Raw genomic sequence first — 19,931 nt, forward strand, 5'->3', positions numbered from 1 at the left:
GTCTAGGCAGAGAACGCATGGCATTCTAGGCTGGGGACAAGCACGTGTGCAGGGGAGGCATGGAGCAGTGTGGTTCGACCAGGTGTGTGTAGAGGGCATGGCACTGGGAGGGAGACTCTGTAGGGTGACTGCTGCTGTCTGATCCAGCATGGCCTTGAACTCCTCACTAAGCAAGGAGTGAGCATGAAGTTTATTCCATTCCTTGTATAAGTACTTCTCAAACTACTCCAGCCTTTCTAAGGTATTGGTCCTGGATCAGAAGAAAGATGAATGGTCATAAGCCCTTCTTTACCATCCATTCTTCAGACATGTCTTGAGACACTCATTTATCTTTCTGATTGAGCCCTTCAGTGGTTTAAGGGCTCCTGCTCTTCTCATTAAAGTTGCTTTCTCCTTTATTCATCACTTCCTCCTGCCCAAATGTAATATCTTTTGGCCATTGTCCTTTTTGATCGTCTCTTTTCTCCAGCAGCACTATTAAACCTCTTAACTCTTCTCCTTCATTCCTAGAGCGGATGAGTGCCCGCTGTGGGCTCAGCCCTAGCACAGAAACCAAGAAGAGGGACTCCCAGCCGAGCTCCATGTGCCTTGGCTTCTGCTCCCTCCTTTGACTGTGGAACCCAGCAGCTCTCACCTGAGTTTTTAACTTCTCCACTTGCCCCGCTTAAGTCTAGAGACATTTGCCTTCAAACTCTTCTTTTCTACTCTGCCAGTTTGACGTCTCTAGCTTCTACCTTTCCTTCAGTTCAGTTCAACAAACTTTTGCCCAGTTAGTGTGCCAAGTATGGTGCCGGCCTGCTGTTTCCAAAATGAGTAGGCTGAGGCCTTCGTCATGCCCGGGCCAGCCGTGGTAAACGCCTTAAACAGAACAGAGAAGGGAGTAATGAATCCAGGCTGAGACAGGCCAACCCATCAGCCTTGGACTTGTCAGAGGAGGACTTCCCCAAGTCCAGAGGAGGGAGGAGGTCAGAGAGGCGCTGGTGAAGAGCCTCAAACCTTGCAAAGGGGTCTGAGTGTACTGGAACAGGCAGTGAGAAGCCATTTCACCTTGGGTGAGGCGAGAGATGAGAAGTTGTGGTTTTGAGTCAGAAATTTAGCGGTAGTGTTGGTCATGACTAATCCTTGGGCAAGTTAGGAACTTTTCACAGACTTAAACTTACTTCATTTAAAGGTTGCTCTTTTATTCAGGTCCTGCAGGGTTTTTCTTGCATCATATTAAATAATTTTCCTTGTTTCCTGGTGCCCAAGCCAGCCCCTGATCCAAAGCTTCATTTTGCTAAAATGACCATAATAATTTCCACAGTTGTACCTGGGTATCGGTACACATTGCCAACCCCCATTTACTTAGCTGTTTTTGTTTCATTGTTTGGAGGTTTGTTTTTAGAATGACTCTACAAACATCACCGCACCCACTACACTCACTACGGATTGATTCTTCCCAGTTTCCCTCTTACAAAGAAGCTTCTTTTAAAATGCCAGGGGCATCTGACTCGTGGGCTGCATTTCTTTCTGGAACTTGGCATCCTCTTTGAATTTCTAGGTTTTCCATCAAGGTTTTATTTCCTCAGGGTCAGGAACATGTCTTCTAATTTTTGTTCTGTACTTAAGTCTGTCTCCAGGAGGTACATGATGTTATTAACAGTTTTTGTCAGCTAAGATAATCGTAGAAATGAGAATAATTAAGGGATTTGATTCAATCTTTGGTTGGGGTGTTAGAATCCTTGTTGCTCTCAGAGAAGCTTTTTCAAGAAGGATCCTATGCTGTAGGGATACGATCTCTTGAGTATATCTCTGAATCACATTCTTTGGTAACAAGTCAGACAGTAAAAGACAAATAATGTATGTTTTCACTTATATGTGGAATCAAACAAACAAATATAACAAAGCGGAAACAGACTCCCAGATACAAAGAACAAACTCATGGTTACCAGAGTGGAGAAGGGGTGGCGGGGAGAGGCTCAATAGGTGAAGGGGGTTAAAAGGTACAAACTCCTAGGTATGAAATAAATAAGCTACAAGGATGTAATGTACAGCACAGGGAATAGAGTCAATATTTTATAGTAACTTTGTTCAGAGTATAAACTATAAAAATATTGAATTACTATGGTGTACACCTGAAATTAATGCAACGTTGTAAGTCAACTATACTTCAATAACAAAATAAGTAAAGAAGTGAATACCCCAAAATAATTAAATTAAATTAAATGATACTTTTTTCAGGAAAGCAGATTGTTCCGTAATTTGGAAAAATAAATTATAGCTAAAAGTAGGAGCTATAATTTGCTGTTGGTAGAAGCCAGGAGGTGACTTACGTTCTATTCATCCCCACGTTCCTTTCTCCTTCTACAGTGACCAGTATACAGTTGTGCCTTCAGTAAACGTTTGTCCTGTAAATATTGAATAAGTGGCGTTGGAGGATGATACAGCTGCATGCTTTCATTTTCTGGCATGATTCTGTGTGGCTCTCAATAGTTCTGTTACAGGCTGGTTTTGTTGAGCATTGATTTTAAAAGGATATTCACAGATCCATTTTTTAATTTCGATTTTCTCAGATGTCTATTTACTGAAAAGATTTATTATTTCTCCTTCAGTGGAATTTACTTCATAAACATTAACGTTTTGTTTCGTTTTAATGCAGATACTTGGTTGGGTAGAACATGGCATGTCCTTGCTAGGGGTGCCAGGCAGACCTTGTTTCTCTACCCACAGACCCCATTCACTTGCTTACAGTCTGTTCAGTTGTCTCAGCTATCTGTTGCTGTGTAACAAATTACTCCAAACCTAGTGGCTTAAAACAACATATGTTTATGACCTCAGTTTCTGAACTCGGCTAAGCTGGGTCCTGTGCTCAGGATCTCACAAGGCTGGTCTATGTTCCTGTCTGAAGCTCAGGCTCCTCTTCCTGTCTTGCAGGGTTGTTGGCAGAACTCAGTTCCTTGCAGTTTTAGAACTGAGGTTCCTGTTTTCTTGCTGGCTGTCAGCTGGGGTCTGCTCTCATCTCCAAGAAGCTGCCTGCAGTTCCCCACCCCCAGCCCTCTCACAAAGTGGCAGCTGGCTTCAAGGCCAGCAGGTGACGTTCTCCAGGCCACTAAGGTGAAGTCATAGACAATGTTAACATAATTATGAGAGAGACTATGTCATCACTTTTGCCACTTTGCAAGTCACAGATTCTGCCCAAACTCAAGGAGAGAGGATTATATGCAGTGGGGGCCACCTTAGGGTTTGTCTGTCACAGAAATGTATTCATCCCCTTTGGTGATGCTGTGGACTCACTGGTCTGTCCTACTTTATGTGATTAATTACATAATTAATCACTGATGGCTTGCTGTCAGCTGCTTTATCGCCTCTAGGCTAAGAACATGCTCCAAGGTTAAGAACATGCTAAAAGGTTATGTACTTTTAATAATAAACAACAAAAACATTCTGTGAAATTACTCTTGTGTTCATTACAAGGTGATGTTTTATAAGCAGGAAACTGACCTGGGAATAAACTTCCTAGAGTCCCCTTTGGGAAGGAGAGCAGCCAACTTCATTCTCTTTCCTCATATTTTTCAAATTACATTTACAGAAGATAACAAACTCTAACTGGAGTCCATTTTCATTAATGATAATACTGCTTCTATGGAAGGAAAACATTTTGGCATGATACCATGTGTGATCAATTACTGTATACTGTGTAAGAAAGACTAGCATTTGGGTTTCGATTTACAGAACACCAAATCTCATCCCCCATGAACATTTTCATATTTGGGGTTCAGAGACGTGTATCTGAGTTCTGCACCCCAACTCTAGCCTTTTGGAGGGCCTCCCACAGGGACGCGTGGTGAATTCGGAAGGCACCTGGAAATGAGGACATCCTCCCATAGATTTAACAGTTGTGGTGGATGTCTGATCTTTCTCATGACGTTAATCACCCTGAACCTCCATGAAGTTAACTGATTTTCAGGTACACTACCTGGCCCTTGCAGTATCTTTTAATAATGGATGCTTGGATGACTGCATTACAGGATTTAAAATCATAATAATAGTCAACTTAAAAATAATGGCATAGTACTCATCAGAGCTGTTCTCTGAAGTTCTGACAGGTGTACACACCATCGAGACTGCAGTTACCTTCATGCTCTCTCTCTCACATGATCAAATTCTCTCCCTAGACTGGCTCTTGGGCATTTAAACACGTGCTGGTGTCTCCTATCTTTAAAAACACACAGAGAAACAAAAACCTCCCCTGACTCACCCTGTCCTGATTTGTACCTGGGGTTTGTTTTAATCAGGTATGATAGGATGTCAGATGAGGAGACAACTTTGAAAGAAGAGTTCATCACTTACAGTTCCTGAAAGAAGGAGGCAGGCCACCCCTGACAGGGCCACGTGGGGAAGTTAGGAGGCAGAAGGAGCGAGGGGAAAGCCTGGCCTGGAGCCCTTACTGTGATTTCCAGGGAGGCAAGGTAGACAATTTGAGTACTTTTAGGGTTGGATAGTTTAAATAATTTCTGCAGGCTCTGGGCTAGGGAGTGACCTCTGCTTGTACCTGGCCCTGGGGTGATTTAGGGCTGAGGGGGATGTTGGCTGGTGCTGAGAGTTAAAGGATGTAGTTAAAGGTAGATAAGGAGGTAAAGATAAAGGAAGAGTGTAGGTTTTGGATTTGCGTTTGCATATGAAAGGCACACTCTCTGACAAGCTGTTTGCTGTATCTGGATTTAGCTAGCCCTGAGAAGGACCGTCTCCCTGCCCCAGGATGTCAAGACATCATAAGAAACAGAACATTTAAAACAGGATCAACGCACGCCCTCTCTTAGCGTTTTCTGCATTTCTTTACTCTCCTTTGTGATCAAATGTCAAGAAAGAGTTTGTGGTCGCTACTTCCACTTCCTCTCCCATATCCACCCACAGTCTCCCAACCTTCTCCTCCCACTGCTGAGTCACCAGTGACTTCCATGTTGCTAAATCCAAGGTCTCTTCCGGGGTCGTTTCCTGCTTCATCTCGCAGAAGCACTTCTCACAAATTACTCTTCTACCTTGAAACTGTTGTTCCTGGTTCCTCCTCACAGGCAGTTTGTGGCCCAGTCTCCCCTACAGGCTTTTCTCATCTGCTTGACCCCTGAAATGTGCCTGAGTCTGGGCCCCAGGCCCCTCTCTGCCTACATTCTCCTATGGTGATTCCCTCAAGTCTTGTGGCTTGAAGTGCCCTCTCTCTGCCCAGGACTCTGTCTTCACATTGTTTCTCTCCAGCCTTCAGTCCGTGTCCATGTGCCAGCTGCCTGTGTGGGATACCTCCTCTTGGGTAGCTACCCATAGGTATCTCAAGTGTAACCTGATCAAGGCACAAGCCTCCTTTCTAGACCCTCTTCCCCTAAACCTGCCGCCCTCCAGGCTCCCCTGTTGAAGTTAATGGTGTTTCTATGGATGCAGTTGCTCAGGCCTAAAACTATAGATATCCTTGAATCTCTTCTTTCCCTAAAACCCCTCACCAGTTAGTCAGGAGGTTCTGTTGATTCCATTCCCCAAACCAAAGATGTATCTACTTCTTGTGTCTCCTACCATAACTCTGAACTAAGCCAGCAGCATTTCTGGACTATTCCAGCTGTAGTAGCTTCCAAATTGGTGTTCCTGGCTCCACATTTGCCTTTCAGTCCAGGCTCCAGAGAACAACCACAGGTGATCTTCTTAAAATGTGGTTCACTTAAGGATAGGCAGATAGATCAGTGGAATAGAATTGAAAGTATAGAAATAAACCCACACATCTATGGTCAACCAACGATTTGACAAGGATGTCAAAACCATTTAATGGGTAAAGAATAGTCTCTTCAACAAATGGTGTTGGGAAAACTGGATCTCCACATGCAAAAGAATGAAGTTGGACCCTTAGCTTACACCATGTACAAAAATTAACTGAAATGGGTGACATACCTAAGTGTAAGAACTAAACCTATTTTAAAAAAAACCTATTAGATGAAAACATAGGCATAAACTTTTGTAACCTTGAATTAAGCGATGATTTCTTAGATATGACACCTAAAGCATAAGCAACAAAAGAAAAATCGGTAAATTTGATTTCATCAAAATGAAAAACTTTTGTGCTTCAAAGGACGCTATAAACAAAGTCAAAAGACAACTCACAAAATGGGACGAAAGATTTGCACATCATACATCTGATTAGTGTCTAGTATCCAGAATATATAAGGAATTCTTACAACTCAACTCAATGATAAAGACATTTGATAAAGACACAAATAGCCCAACTTAAAAATGAGCAAAGGATTTGAATAGACATTTTTCTAAAGAAGAATGGCTGATAAAGACACAAAAAGATGGACCACATCATTAGCCGTTAGACAAATGCAAATCAAAACCTCACACCCACTCACACCTCACACCCACTGGGTTGGCTATAACAAGTGTTGGTGAGGATTTGGAGAAATTGGACCCTTCATATGCTGATGGGAATGTAAAATGGTGCAGCCACTATGCAAATGTATGATATTTCCTCAAAAAGTTAAACATAGTTACCATATGACCCAACCATTTTCCCTAGGCAGGTGCTCACACAAAAATGTGTACATGACTGTTCATAATAGCCAAAAGGTGGAAATAACCCAAATGTCCATCAACTGATGAATGTATAAACAAAATATATTCATACAATGGAATATTAGTTGGCCACATAAAAGGAATGAAGCCCTGATACACAACAACTTGGGCGAACCATGGAAACACGCTATGTGAAAGAAGCCAGTCATAAAAGGCCGCATACTATGATTTCCATTTATGTGAAATGTGCAGAAGAGAAATCTGTAGACACAGATTAGTGGTGGCTGAGTGGGAGGAGGGGACAATGTGGAATGACTGTTAATGAGAACAGAGTTTCTTCTTGGGGTGATGAGTCCTGAAATTAGGTGGTGGTGATAGCTGCACATCATGAATTTACTAAAAGCCACCGAATTGTATATACGCTTAAAGGCAAATTTTATGGTGTTTGAATTATATCTTAAGAAAATCAGCACTAATAAAAATGTAATACATGTCATGTGTTAACCACTCTGTAAAATCCTCCATTGCTTCCTGTGTAAGTTTTCTGTTGTCACTGTGACAAATGACCACACAAATTTGAGGGGAGGCTCAGAGGTAGAGCACATGCTTAGCGTGCACAAGGTCCTGGGTTCAATCCCCAGTACCTCCATTAAAAAGTAAGTAAATAAATAAATAAACCAAATCACCTCCACCCTCAAAAAAAAAAAAAAAAAAAAACACACACACACACAAAAATTAAAAAACTAAAAAAAAAACCCCATAAATTTATTTTCTTCCATTTCTGTAGGTTCCAAGTCCAACATGGCTCTCACTGGGCTAAAACTCAAGGGGTCAGCAGGGCCTTCCTTCTAGAGGAGAGTCCATTTCCTTGCCTTTTCCAGCTTCTTGAGGCCACCTGCATTTCTCTGCTAGTAATCCCTTCCTCCATCTTCAAAGCCTACAACGTGATATCTCTGACCCTATGTGGTCACATCTCTTTCACTGATCACAGTTGGGAGTTTGTCCACTTTGAAGGATGCATGGGATTAGATTGGGCCCATCTGTATAATCTAGGTTAATCTTCCCATCTCAAGGTCCTTATCTTTAATCACCTGCAGAGTTCTTTCTCCCTTGTAAGTAGTTCTGTGGATTAGCATCTGGACATCTTTGGGGGCCATTCTTCTGCCAACCACAGTTTCCATCACAGGTGAACAGTAGCCAGAGTCATTCCCCTGACCTACAAAGCTTTTCCAGTCAGCCCCAAATGTCACGTCAACTGATGAACGTATAAACAAAATATACTCATACAATGCCTCTCTAACTTCCCCAGATGGCTCTCTGTAACCCCTTACTCTACAGCAGTCTGGTCTCTTAAAAAGCCAAGTATGTTCTCACTCAGGGCCTTGGCACTGGCTGTTCCCTCCGCCTAAATATTTACTCTCTTCAGACCTTTTCCTGCTTGACTTCTTGTCACCTTGATCTTGGCTTTGGTGTCACCTTAGAGACATGCAAACTCCCATAAACTTTCTGGCCATCACTCTAGTTTAAGTCACCACAAAACACTTGCCATTTGTGTGTGTTTATGTGTGTGTGGTGTCTCTCACCACCTCCATCTTGACTGCCACATGGCTAGGAACCTTATCTGTCTGTGTCGCTATGACACTGGGGTTGTACTTGGCCCATTGTAGCTGCTCACTAACCACCTGCTCAATTAATGTCACAGGACACTGGGATAGGATGGCTGGGACTTCTGCTCATGCACCAGAGTGCTGCTATCTGGTAACAGTGTGAACCCAGCTTTCAGATTATTGGACCTTGAGATTTCAATAGCTCTTTATGAGTTATTTGCATTATTTAAATTTGCGTTGTTTGCATTGTCTAAAGGGAAGTGTTTTAAATAGTTGTATATTACTCTATTAGAATTTTATACAAATTTTTTTCTTTTTTGGTTGAGGGGAGGTAATCAGATTTATTTATTTATTATTTTATTTTAATGGCAGTACTGGGGGTTGAACCCAGGACCTCGTGCATGCTAGGCATGCACTCTACTACCGAGCTATACCCTCCCCACTGAATTTTGTACAAATTGAATTCCTTTGAAATGCTATGGTGCTGTCCCTCCTGGCAGACTCAATATAGAAGACCTTTACTCTCATGCACAGAATAACTCTTTCTCACATACTCCTCTGTTGCCTCTCTTTCAGAAAACATGCTCTGAATTGCCATCGGATGAAACCCGCTCTCTTCAGTGTGTTCTGTGAGATCAAGGAAAAGACAGGTAGGCCATTGAGAAGTCACTTCCTGTGCAGACTGAGGATCACAACAACCTCCCACCTCTGATCCTGGCTCAGCGCTGACGTGCGTCATGGGCCATCTTGCTCATCACATCCCCTCTCTGGCGGCGGACGGTTCACTCCTGCCTTGTCAGAGCCCTGCTTTCTGGTGTATCACACTCATTTATTTTGCAGCTTGTCACGGGGAAATCCTGCTGCCAGTGAGTAACAAGCACTGCAGTCTGGGTCCAAGACCTGAAGCACCAGGCCTTCCGTTGTTTACAAAAGGATCTGAGGTGACAGGGTTAGGAAAGCAGAATAATCATTTTGTTTTGTGTGTTTTAAGCATCCAGAGTAATCCCCATGGAAGCTTCTGCCAAGGCAAAGCCTTTTGTTAAAAAAAATCTTTTTGAGGGGTGTCTTCAGCTCAGTGGTAGAGCACATGCTGAGCATGCATGAGGTCCTGGGTTCAATCGCCAGTACCTCCATTAAAAAATACATACATACGTGCATGTATACATAAACCTAATTACCTCCCACCCCAAGAAATATTTTTATTTTGAATGAATTTACACTTGCAGAAAAGTTGAAACACCAGTGCAAAGCGTTCTCGTATACTCTTCTCCCAGCTTTCTCTACTGACAGCACCTTCAGAACCGTGGTGCAGTCACTGAAACCAGGAGATTAACATGGGTATGATGCTCTGTCACTGAGCAACAGGCCCTGCTTGAATTTTCACGGTTTTTGTCCTAAATGTCCTTTTTCTGGTCCAGGATCCCACGTTGCATTTAGTCATCATGTGTCCTTAGTCTCCACCAATCTGTGACGTTTCCTCCATTGTTCCTCATCGTCCAGGACCTTCACACTTCGGCCAAGAACTGCCCAGTCATTTTATAGCGTGTCCCTCGGCGTGGTTTGTCCGTTGTTCCCTCGTGACTAGACTGGAGCTGTGCATCTTTGCGCAGTCCCACAGAAGCAGTGGTGTGTCCTTCTCCGCACATGATGTCGGAGGTGTATACCGCCAGTAAGTCCTGTCACTGGTGGTGCTGACCTTGATCACCTGGTCAACGTGAATAACAATTTGAAGATTGTTTACAAGAGAAGCCACCAAATAAGAAGAAGACATCACTGAAACCAAAGTCATCAAGAGCGGGAGGGGAAGTTTAGCTCAGTGGTAGAGTAAGTGCTTAGCATGCCGGGGTCCTGGCTTCAATCCCTAGCTCCTCTGTAAATAAATAAACAAACCAATAAATAAATAAACACATCCCTCCCCCCAAAAAATATTTAAAATTTCTTTTGAAAAAAACAAAGCTGTCAAGAAAAAGGTTGTCACTTGATTTCTTTGAGTGGTCTCTTGAGATCAGCTGTTTGAATGCTGTGTGTCACCGTGGAGGATGGCACTTCAGAGATGCTGGGGCTTGTGGAAAGTGCAAATGTGACACAAAAGTATGTTTCTTTCTGATCACAGTTTTGGGGTGACCTTGACATGCACTTGACGAGGACAATGGCTGAGAGCAGTGACAGGGTCTGAATTTTGCTTTGCCCCTGGCTACATGACCCTGACAAGTGACTGAACCTTTCTCTGTCCCAAGTCCTCCTCTGTGAATTGGGACATGGATAAACCTTAGATCATGGTTACTGAAGACTGTGCGTTCATACATGTAAGGCTATGGGTGTGGTGCCGGCCTGCAGTAGTTAATCCGGTGACTGAAAGAGAAATTCCATTTTAAACCTACATTTAAGTTTCACCCAGACGCTATAAGGACGTAACATTCTCCTCCCCACTACCCAGTTTGAATATTTTTTATTGGATTAAAATATATATAACATAAAATTTACCATTTTAATCATTTTTAATCTATTTTTAATTTTGAGTTTTATTTATATTTTATGGAGGTACTGAGTATTGAACCGAGGACCTTGTACATGCTAAGCACGCGCTCTACCCTCCCCCTCCACTTTAACCATTTTTAAGTGCACAGTTCAGTGGCATTAAGTACATTCACACCTGCAGCTTTCACTACTGTCCATCTCCTCAACATTTTCATCTTCCTAAACAGAAACTCCATACTCATTAAATACTACCTCCACGTTCCCTACTCCCCTGGCCTCTGGTAACCACTGTTCTGTCTGCATGAATGTGACTGCTCCAAGTACCTTGTATACGTGGAACCATGCAGTGTTTGTCCATTTGTGTCTGACTTATTTCTCTAGCACAGTGTCTTCAAGGTTCACCCACATTGTAGCATGTGTCAGAATTTGCTTCCTTTCAAAGGCTGAATAATATTTCATTGTATGAATAGACCACATTTTGTTTATCCATCCATTGTAGGACATGTGGTTGTTTCCACCTTTTGGCTATTGTGAATAATGATGCTAATATCTGTGCAAATACCTGTTTGAGACCTTGCTTTCAGTTATTTGGGGTGTATGCACAGGAGTGGAAGTGCTGGGTCACATGGTAACTGTATATTTAACTTTCTGAGGAGATGCCAGACTGTTTTCCACAGCAGCTACACCACTTCACATTCTAACCAGCAGTGCGTGAGGTTCCAGTTTCTCCACATCTATTAAACACTTGTTATTTTCTGGGTTGTTTGTTTGCTTGTTTGTTTGTTTGTTTTGATAATAGCCATCCTAGTGGGTATGAAATGGTTTCTCATTGCGGTGGACATGATTTTTTTTATACTTGTTTGTATTTTAAGGACTCTTTGTTTGATGACAGCAGATGTGGGGAGCCATATTAGTTCAAGAAGTATCTCATTATGGATCTTCATGGCGTCCCTCCTTAACCCAGATGGAAGCCAACATTTTACCTGTTATCCTCTACCACCACTTTCCTTTCATAAAAGCCTTTGGTAGCTTGTATGGCCGACATTCATTCTCATAGGTCCATTTGTGTGTGTTTAACTTTATTTTTTCTTTTTTAAGAAGAGAGTAAAATTTAGTTTTACTTGCAACTTTAGCTCAATTTAATTAACAAATATTAACTCCCTGGGTTGCAAATATTTCGTATTCTTTAGTTCAGTATTTTCCAAAAGGGACATTACTGGCATGTTGGGATGGAACAATTCTTTCTTCATGCTCTACTACAATATACTTACTCTCCTTTATCTTGTGTATTTTATATAGCACAATACAGTATAATATACTAATAATACTATGTTTCTATAATTTCTGTCTAAACTATAAAGCACATTATAACATTTATAATTTCTGGACCCCACCCACAAAATTTAAGTGACACACCCCAGTCACTGTGACAACCAAAAATGTCCCCAGGTAAATTTCCAAATGTAGATTAGAAGGTAGCAACGCCCTGACTTGAGGACCACTGCATATTACACAGGTAGAGTCTATTTGCTGCTTGAATAAACAAAATAGTTTAAGTGTCAAGTGATTTGCTTCATAGTTTTCTTTAACTAAAAGTCAATTCCTTTCTTTGAAGGGAGATTCATATTTCTTAGTTTCCTTTTAAAAGAAGAAGCATATATTCGTTTGTTTCCACAGTAGTAGGTGAATGTGTTTAACTTTTTACTTTGAAACAACTACAGATTTACATAAATGTTCCAAGAATAGTGGTAATACATTTTCTCCCTGAACTTTTCATTGGGGAGTGAGTTGCTGCCACAATTCCCCATGACCCCTGCACACTTGAGCGTGTTTCCAACAGACAAGGACATTGTCCTGTTTCCCCACAAGACAACTGTCACAGTCAGGAAAGGAACACTGACACCCACCACCGGGAATCCTCAAGCTCTGCCAGTTGTCCCAATAGCATCCTTGAAAAGGACGCAGGGCAACATCTCAAGTTGAATTTAATTATCACATCTCTTCTGTCTTGTTCCATTTGTGACAAAGCCCCCATCTTTCCTTGACTTCCATGACCTTGACCGTCAGGAAGATCACAGGCAGGCCCCACCTTTGGGGTTTATCTGGTGTCTCCTCGTGATTAGATTTCCACTGCACATCCTCAAAATGAGGCGACGCCTCTTCTCACGCAGCGGCTGGTCAGTGGTGCCCACGTTTGCTCTGTCCCTGTTGGTCACATTGACTTTGATCACTCCAGTGAGAGGGTGTCTGCCAGATGACTCCTTTTCACAGTTGCTCCTTTCCCCTTTGTAATGAGGATTCTGTGGAAGGTACCCTGAGACTATCCCTCATTAAATTTCCCATTTTTTTCACTTTTGTATCTTGTATCAGTGTAGATTCATGGAGCCTTATCACAGTTACTATCCTCACTCGTGTTGATGCTCAGGCCGTCCCAGATTCGTCTAGTGCAAGCCCCTTCAAGCTGGCTTTGTGCCCTTCTGACGTGTCTCCATCAGCCTTTGAGGACTATTCCTCGCTGCCAGAACATGTTCCAGGCTCATCTTCTTCCCTCCTTGCCCCAGCCAGAATCGGCCGTTTCCCCAGGAACCCTGGCTTCCTTTAGAGTGGACCTTGGCCCTGGGAGTGCTCACTGCTGTTGAGGTGTTACTGCTCTGGTCACTCTCAGGGCACAGAGCTAAGGAGTATTTGTGGGTGATACATATATCTGCACACGCACACATTCTCATCTATATTTTTCTGCATATGTTGAAAACCATGAGTTCATTTCAGTACCTTTAATTCTTATTCAATACCAGAGGGTTCATTCTGTTTTTCTCTCTTTCCGGATCTGTAAACTCCTTCCTCTGACAGTAAGAACCCTGTCCTCATTATCCTCAGTTCTTTTACTTATTTAACCAGTTGTTCCCTCCCCCGTCATGTGCCGGATCCTCCTCCACCACATGGGTCCCTTTTCACTGCTTCAGCCCCTGACCCGGGTCCCCCGCAAGCTCGCCGCTGTGGACAGCTCACACATGTTGCCCTGCTCGCCTTTCTTAGGCTCCAACACCCAGAGCCCCATCGCCCTCCTCCGCAACGCCCCTTGCCCTGTCGGGCTGGAGCGTCCCAAGCTAAGCTCCTGCTCAGGCACCTGTCACAGCTGCTTGAAAGTCTAATGGCCTGTGTTGTCTGTTGCTTATTTAAATGACAAGGAGCACATATTCTAGCTTCCAGTAAACAAAGGCTGGGCTTTTTGGGGTTTAACCAAGCTTGCCCTCAACCCCTCACCGCACTCCCTTTATGCTCTGTCTGAACCAGATAAGCAGCATTCCTGCAACTTCAGGAGCCACAAAACCCGAGAATCCTCTGGGCTGAAGGAAACTGCCTACAGGGGACACGCCACTGTGTGTCCAGCCCTGGAGACACTGGCTACAGCCAAGTGCCCCAGCACCATTGAATTGTGTGGTGTTGATCACCCTCATAAAAATCCGGTGGTGCCCCTCTCTATGAGGTGTTGTCCTCCTCCCAGCCCCCATACCCCCAGGGGAAAACAGCCCTTTAGGGGCCTCCTCGCTGCCCCCAGAAGTTGACTATCATCAGAGCTCCTTGGATGTGTGGGCCCCTGAGATTTTTATTGACAACTCATCTGTGCAAAATACAGAATTTAGTAGTAATAAAAAGCAATTTTTAAAAGTACTTTAATCGGCTGTCGTCTCCGGAAGCTGTAGTTCTCGGCGACCTTCTTCCCATCAATGAAATGCTGAGAGTGAACAGGAAACCGGTTCCTGAGAGCTGTGGGTGTGCTGTCTGGGCGCGCCTCCTGTCTGCTCCATCTGACTCTGGACGTGTATTTGTGACTGCAGCCATCAGCCAGCTTCAAACTCAGCGGTTTCAGGCAAAAAGAAAGGATTGATACCTTCTGCCAGCAGGACAGGCTCAGGTGTCCATTTTTGCCCACGCCGTTGACCTGTCCCATCTTCCCAGCCTGCGAGGGCCACACTCAGGGGCTTCTGACTCCACCCAGGCTGAGTCCCACGGCGGCTGTGGGCTCAGAGCATGAGCCATACATCAGATCTGAGCATTTCTTCAGAAAACCATGCTTCCTTTCCACTGAGAGGCTCAAACATTGGGGTGCCTGGTACATTTTGGGGCATCACAGCACAGGTGGGGCAGCACCGCTCAGCCTTGAAAAGTGCAAGCCGTCACAGCTGCTTACAGCTGCCTAAATGTCAAGTTCAGTGTGGCCAGGGGACTTCTCATGCCAGTAGGAAGTGCAGTCTCGGGAGCACTGGGTTTCCACATTTTTCCAGTCTCAGGATGGGCCACCAGTAGCAGGAAAGTAAGTGAGATCTCAGTTCTGCCTCAGCTTCCCCCAACCCCAGGACCAGGGATGACCAAGTCTTGGCCTGAAGAAAACTATTCAGGGCCCTGATCCTGGACCCTGGTTCTCCCCGGCCAGTGCCCGATGAGCGACCCTGCGGGCTGGGCCTCCTGGCGCGCCCACGTGGGGAGATGGCACATCTGCTTCTTGACTTAACCTACATATCTCACATTCCCCTCTGGCTAAAGTCTGCGGCAAGCCTTCAGGGAAAAAACCAAATCTGCGCAGAGCTTTTAAAGCCCAGTGGACATCAGTGGAGCATGGGCCACAGTCAGACAGCTCCCAGCTTCCCGGCATCATTATCCCAAACTTCCAACAGCCTCAGGGCAGACACTTACTTTACAAATGAGCAGAGTGAAGCTTCAGAGAGACAGGGTTGCACCTCAGTAACCCACAGCCAGGCTGCGTGCTACCTCTGCACCCTGCCCTGGCTCAGGGAGGGAACCCTGCACCCACAGGTCCAGGTGCTGTCTGTGCATCCGCTGCTCTCACTGCATCCGCGGTGGCTCCTGGCCTCTGCCACCTGTCTCCTCCAGTGAGTGTGTTACCCCATTCATTGACTGGACCTCCCCCACCATGCTCCCAGCCCAGGTTGAGACAGGGAGGTTCTTTTTCTGATCAGATTTGTGCAGCCAACACTGAAACCAGTGCTGAGACTGGAACAGCACAGGCTTTTGCTCAATGGCCAAAGAATGGAGAAGCGGGAACCTAGTTTGCAAATCGACTTCTCAACCCAAATCAGGCAGAGACACCAAATATAGAGGAGGGTCAAGGTAAAAGGGGAGAATTGGAGAGAGTGGGAGGAACATCCACGAGTGTCCTGAGAACAAGGGTGTGGTCTGGACCTGGAACTGGTGCAGCTCTCCTTTTCAGTCCTTGTATGGGCTTTTCCCCTTGTCAGCTGTCTTGGGGCTGGAGATGTCACTGAGCATGCCGGTGTATTATAGGAGCGTGTAATGAGGCCCAAGTTCCACTGGAAGGCAGATCTTCCACCATCGTGGGCCTAGTTTGTTCTAACCAGTTCTTTTTTCTTTTTTCCCTATTTGCAGCTTTCTCCTGAAACTTAGATAAGAGCAGTTGGTTTCCATTTGAGGCCAGGGGCAGGGGTATGATTCTAGGGCGACAGCCTTGGTTGTAAGTGCAGGGTCTAGGACGCGCTATGTCCTGGGAGTGCCCTGGTACTTGGCACACAGTGTATGGACTTTATATTTTTGTTATATTTTTGTTGAATGAAGAACTGTTTCTGGTGACTGATACCTATTAATGGTGAAAAGGTGAAATCCTTTTTATTCTGTACATCTACAGGATTCAGGAAGATTGTGTGTCTAGGGCCCGACTATGAACACAAGGCTTATAGTTCATATCATGGTAAAAAGAAAGCCATCCTCCATGTAAACCCAGTGTTAGTGGATGTTCCTGGAAGCGCTACCTTATGAGTTCCAAGAATTGCCTTCTGATGCCTCCTCTGACCTGTAGGAGAGATGCAGGCGCATCTTCCAGGGTCAGCGTACAGGCTCCACCTGTGTCCTCTATGCCGCGTTCAGGGGGTCCTGCCTGCGGCAGTCTCTGCTGGCCAAGGAAGCCCTAGGGGTCCACTCCGCTCCCAAATCCTTCCCACGGTATCTGGAGGAGCTGGCCTGAGGAGGACAAATAAGCCATTTTTGGAGAGCTTTGAATTTAGCTGGGAGGACCAAAAACCAGCCCAATCCCTTTCTTGAAACCCTCAGGGCTGGGTGCCCCACAGAATTCACAGTGTTGTTTGGATTTTAGGCCCATCGTGTTGTCGAGGACTGAGGCAGAGCCTGCACTCGCGCAGTGACCTCTGGCATGTGAGCAGGAACAGCCTCGCACACTGGTGTGGCGCCTCGCACAACAGCGTGGGGCCTCGCATACCGGCGTGGGGTCAGGCTTTGCCTCCAAATGAACTTGAGTGCCAACTTATGTAAAAACCTTTGGATCTTGGATTGCAGATGAGCAGGTGGCTTCAAGCCCCGTGAAGAGCTGCCCGGCATCCAGGGCAGTTCGCACAAACGGGCCTGCTCTGTCTTCTCTGAACTGTCACTGTCCCCTGTGCTGGTCTCAGCTGCACATCTGTGCCTCTGTTTGATTGGTTCCGGGTTCGCTGTGTCTCTGAGGAACGAGAAGTGCCGGCTCCGCCAGCCTTGCTCTCGGGCCAAGGAACTCTCTGTGCTGCGGGAGCACAGGCAGCGGCCTGTCAGAGTAGATGTAAATAACTCATCACGCGAGGGAACACCCTCGTATTTCCTCACCACCGTTCCTGGGCCTGGCTGGGAGCTGTCAGGCGTAGGTAATCCAGCAGTTTTTCACCTTTGTTTCCCTTCCTCATCAGCCACCTGGAACTGGTGCAGCTCTCCTTTTCAGGCCTGTTGCAGTCGTAACATCGTTATGGATAGCTTCAGCCTTCTGGTCGGGTCTGTCCCAGCCCCTGCCCTTCAGGCCAGTGTGTGACTTCCTCCCCTCTGTGAGTGGCTGGACCGGGGGCTGAGACCCACGTGCAGTATTCCGTTATGGCCGTGCGGGGAACAGACCTCCTGGAGCTGGGGGGTCATTTCTCAGGTTGCTTGGAGTGTTCTTTCCCAGCCCTCCAGTCGCAGGGTGACTTGTGAATTGAGTTTAGAGCTGTGGTCCATCCCTCTGGGGTGACTTACATGTGAGCTAATTAAAATCAAGCATAACTAAATAAGGCATTCTTCAGCCACACTGGCCACATTTTGAGTGCTTGGTAGCCATGTGTAGCTGGTGGCTCCCATACTAGTGCAGATCTGGAATGTTCCATCACTGGGAAATTTCCGCTGTACAGACATGGATGAGTATAGACAAATATACAAATCAAAGACTATGGAAAAAATCCAGCGTCCATGAGGACGACTAAAGAAAGAAAACGTGGTCCCTCTCTGCAGTGGAATGTTGTCCAGCCATAAAAAGGAATGAACTTTTCTGACAGAGGTTATAACATGGATGAGTCTTAAAAGCTTTATGCAGAGTGAAAGAAACCAGACACAAAAGGCCACAATAGTATGTGGTTCCATTTATGTGAAATGTGCAGGAGAGGTAGAAAGAGATTAGTGGTTGCCAGGGGCTGGGGGCGGGGCGGGGGGGTGGCTGCTAATGGGGACGGGGTCTCTTTTTGGGGTGGAGAAAAAGTTAGGTGGTGGTTGCACAACCTGGTGAATATACTAAAAATCACTGAATTATTCACTGTAAACGGGGTGAACTGTATGTCATGTGAATTCTGTCTCTATAAGGCTGTTATGAAGACGACTTAAGGACTGAAGGGTTTCAGCTGGGGCCGGTCTCTGATGAAGAGCGAGCCCACAGCTTAAGGCCTTCGGACACAGATGCCTGTGAAGCAGCACCTTCTTGCAGCCTCTATCCAGGCTTCCTCTTAGGGCTTAACCATCCACTGAAACCGTCTTGTGCCTTTGTTTCTGGTTTGTTTTCTGATCCCTCCCTGGAATGCTGGCCCACAAAAGCACAGGCGTGCCTGCGGTGTGTCCCAGCCCTGTTACTGGCTTGGCACACAGTAGCTTCCAGTAAACGAAAGTGACTAACCTTTCTTAACAGAAGATGCTCCTTGTTGCTGTCACCTAGAGCCTGCTTAACATCAGTCCCTGGGACAGTTCCTCTTAGAGAAGTTAGGGCATGCAGAAGAATAAGCCCCAGAGCCCCATTAGAGTCAATAAACATAAAATTACTCGGTCACGTTGCCGTGAAGGTTCCTGCATGCAGCCTCTGTGTCCGTGTTGGCCTTTCCATAGACAGAGGGCAAACCAGACACCACCTTTCAAGGCGTCCTGGATTAGGACTGAACTAAACGAGCTAAAATCTCATCCTTTGTGCTGCACCCAGAGAAGAACTCAAGGGGAGTTCTTCTTGAAGGGGAAAGCTCAAGAGGGTCCTCCAAGGAAAGGGGGGACCTGAAGGCAGGGGTGGGGCGGTGTCGGCCTACCTGGGCCTGCATGCACGTACGTACGTTCTTCCTCAGACACGTGTTAGGCTCTGTGACACATTCTGTGGAGAAGGGTCGCAGACTACAGTATTGGTCAATGAAGTTTTATTGGAACACAGCTGCTCATTGGTTTGCTATTGTCTAGGGCTGATTCAGTTCCTGGAAAGGGCTCTCTTCCCAGCTTGCAGACCGGTGCCTTGGTGCCTTCTCACTGTGTTCTCACAGGTGGGTGGGATGGGGAAGAGGCCCCCGTTGCTCTTCTTAAAAGGCCACAGCCCTTCTATGGATTAGGGCCCCACACTTATGACCTCACTTGACCTTAATTACCTCCTCATGGATTCTATTCCATACATACATTGGGGGTTCCATGTGTGAATTTGGGGGGACACGATTCAGTCCATAGCAGTTCCATGTTGTTTCTTCCAAAAAAATATAATGTGTTGAGATTTATCATTCTATTTTACTTCATTGTTTGGTTTACTGGCGTTTTCACACCCACTGTAAATTGGAGACAGAAGGAACGTTGGTGGTTTGGCAGGGAGCGCCTTTGTTCCTGATCCCACCTCCTCTTCCAAGCGCCCCCAACTGACAGTGTCCCTGAGCTGAGCTCCCGGTCTCCAAAGCCTCCTGCCCGCCAGTCAAGGGCCCTGAGGGAGCTGGGGAGCATGGCTGGGGCGCTCTGGAACAGTCTACCGGAAATGAGCTTGTTGTAATTGGCGGTAATGTGTGTCTAGTGACCATAATCAGGCCAGGGATCGTGTGCTGGGAGGCAGATACGTGGCGCTGAGGGAGACACAGGGCTTGCGAGGGGCCTCTGACAGAGAGGAAAAGCTCTTGGCACGGCTGTGTCCACAGCTGGGACTGGTGCAGGGGACTGAGGCACAGGGTAACTTGCTTTTTTAGGTTTTGCTTCTCTTTATACACATACATTTGCAAAAATGTACAGCCTTGAAGAAGTAAAGCTGTAGTGTGTGAATGCCTGTCATAA

At 45.6% G+C, this 19,931-nt stretch overlaps 1 protein-coding gene across 4 annotated transcripts in view; it reads left to right on the forward strand.

Annotated features, from left to right (window-relative positions):
- Positions 1-19,931, forward strand: part of PBX4 (PBX homeobox 4) — a 37,619-nt gene that overhangs the window by 7,067 nt on the left and 10,621 nt on the right. For 2 of the 4 annotated variants that reach the window (XM_032465160.1, XM_032465157.1), the window contains exons 2-3: positions 2,914-3,093; positions 8,715-8,788. In XM_032465160.1, the coding sequence (XP_032321051.1) occupies positions 2,914-3,093; positions 8,715-8,788 (254 nt within the window). Of the gene's footprint in view, positions 1-2,913; positions 3,094-8,714; positions 8,789-8,978; positions 11,376-19,931 lie in introns of those variants that run through there. The other 2 variants (XR_004314269.1, XM_032465158.1) reach the window with 2 other exon arrangements.

This window comes from Camelus ferus, chromosome 22, assembly GCF_009834535.1.
Source record: "Camelus ferus isolate YT-003-E chromosome 22, BCGSAC_Cfer_1.0, whole genome shotgun sequence".
In the NCBI taxonomy this organism is placed as follows: Eukaryota; Metazoa; Chordata; class Mammalia; order Artiodactyla; family Camelidae; genus Camelus; species Camelus ferus.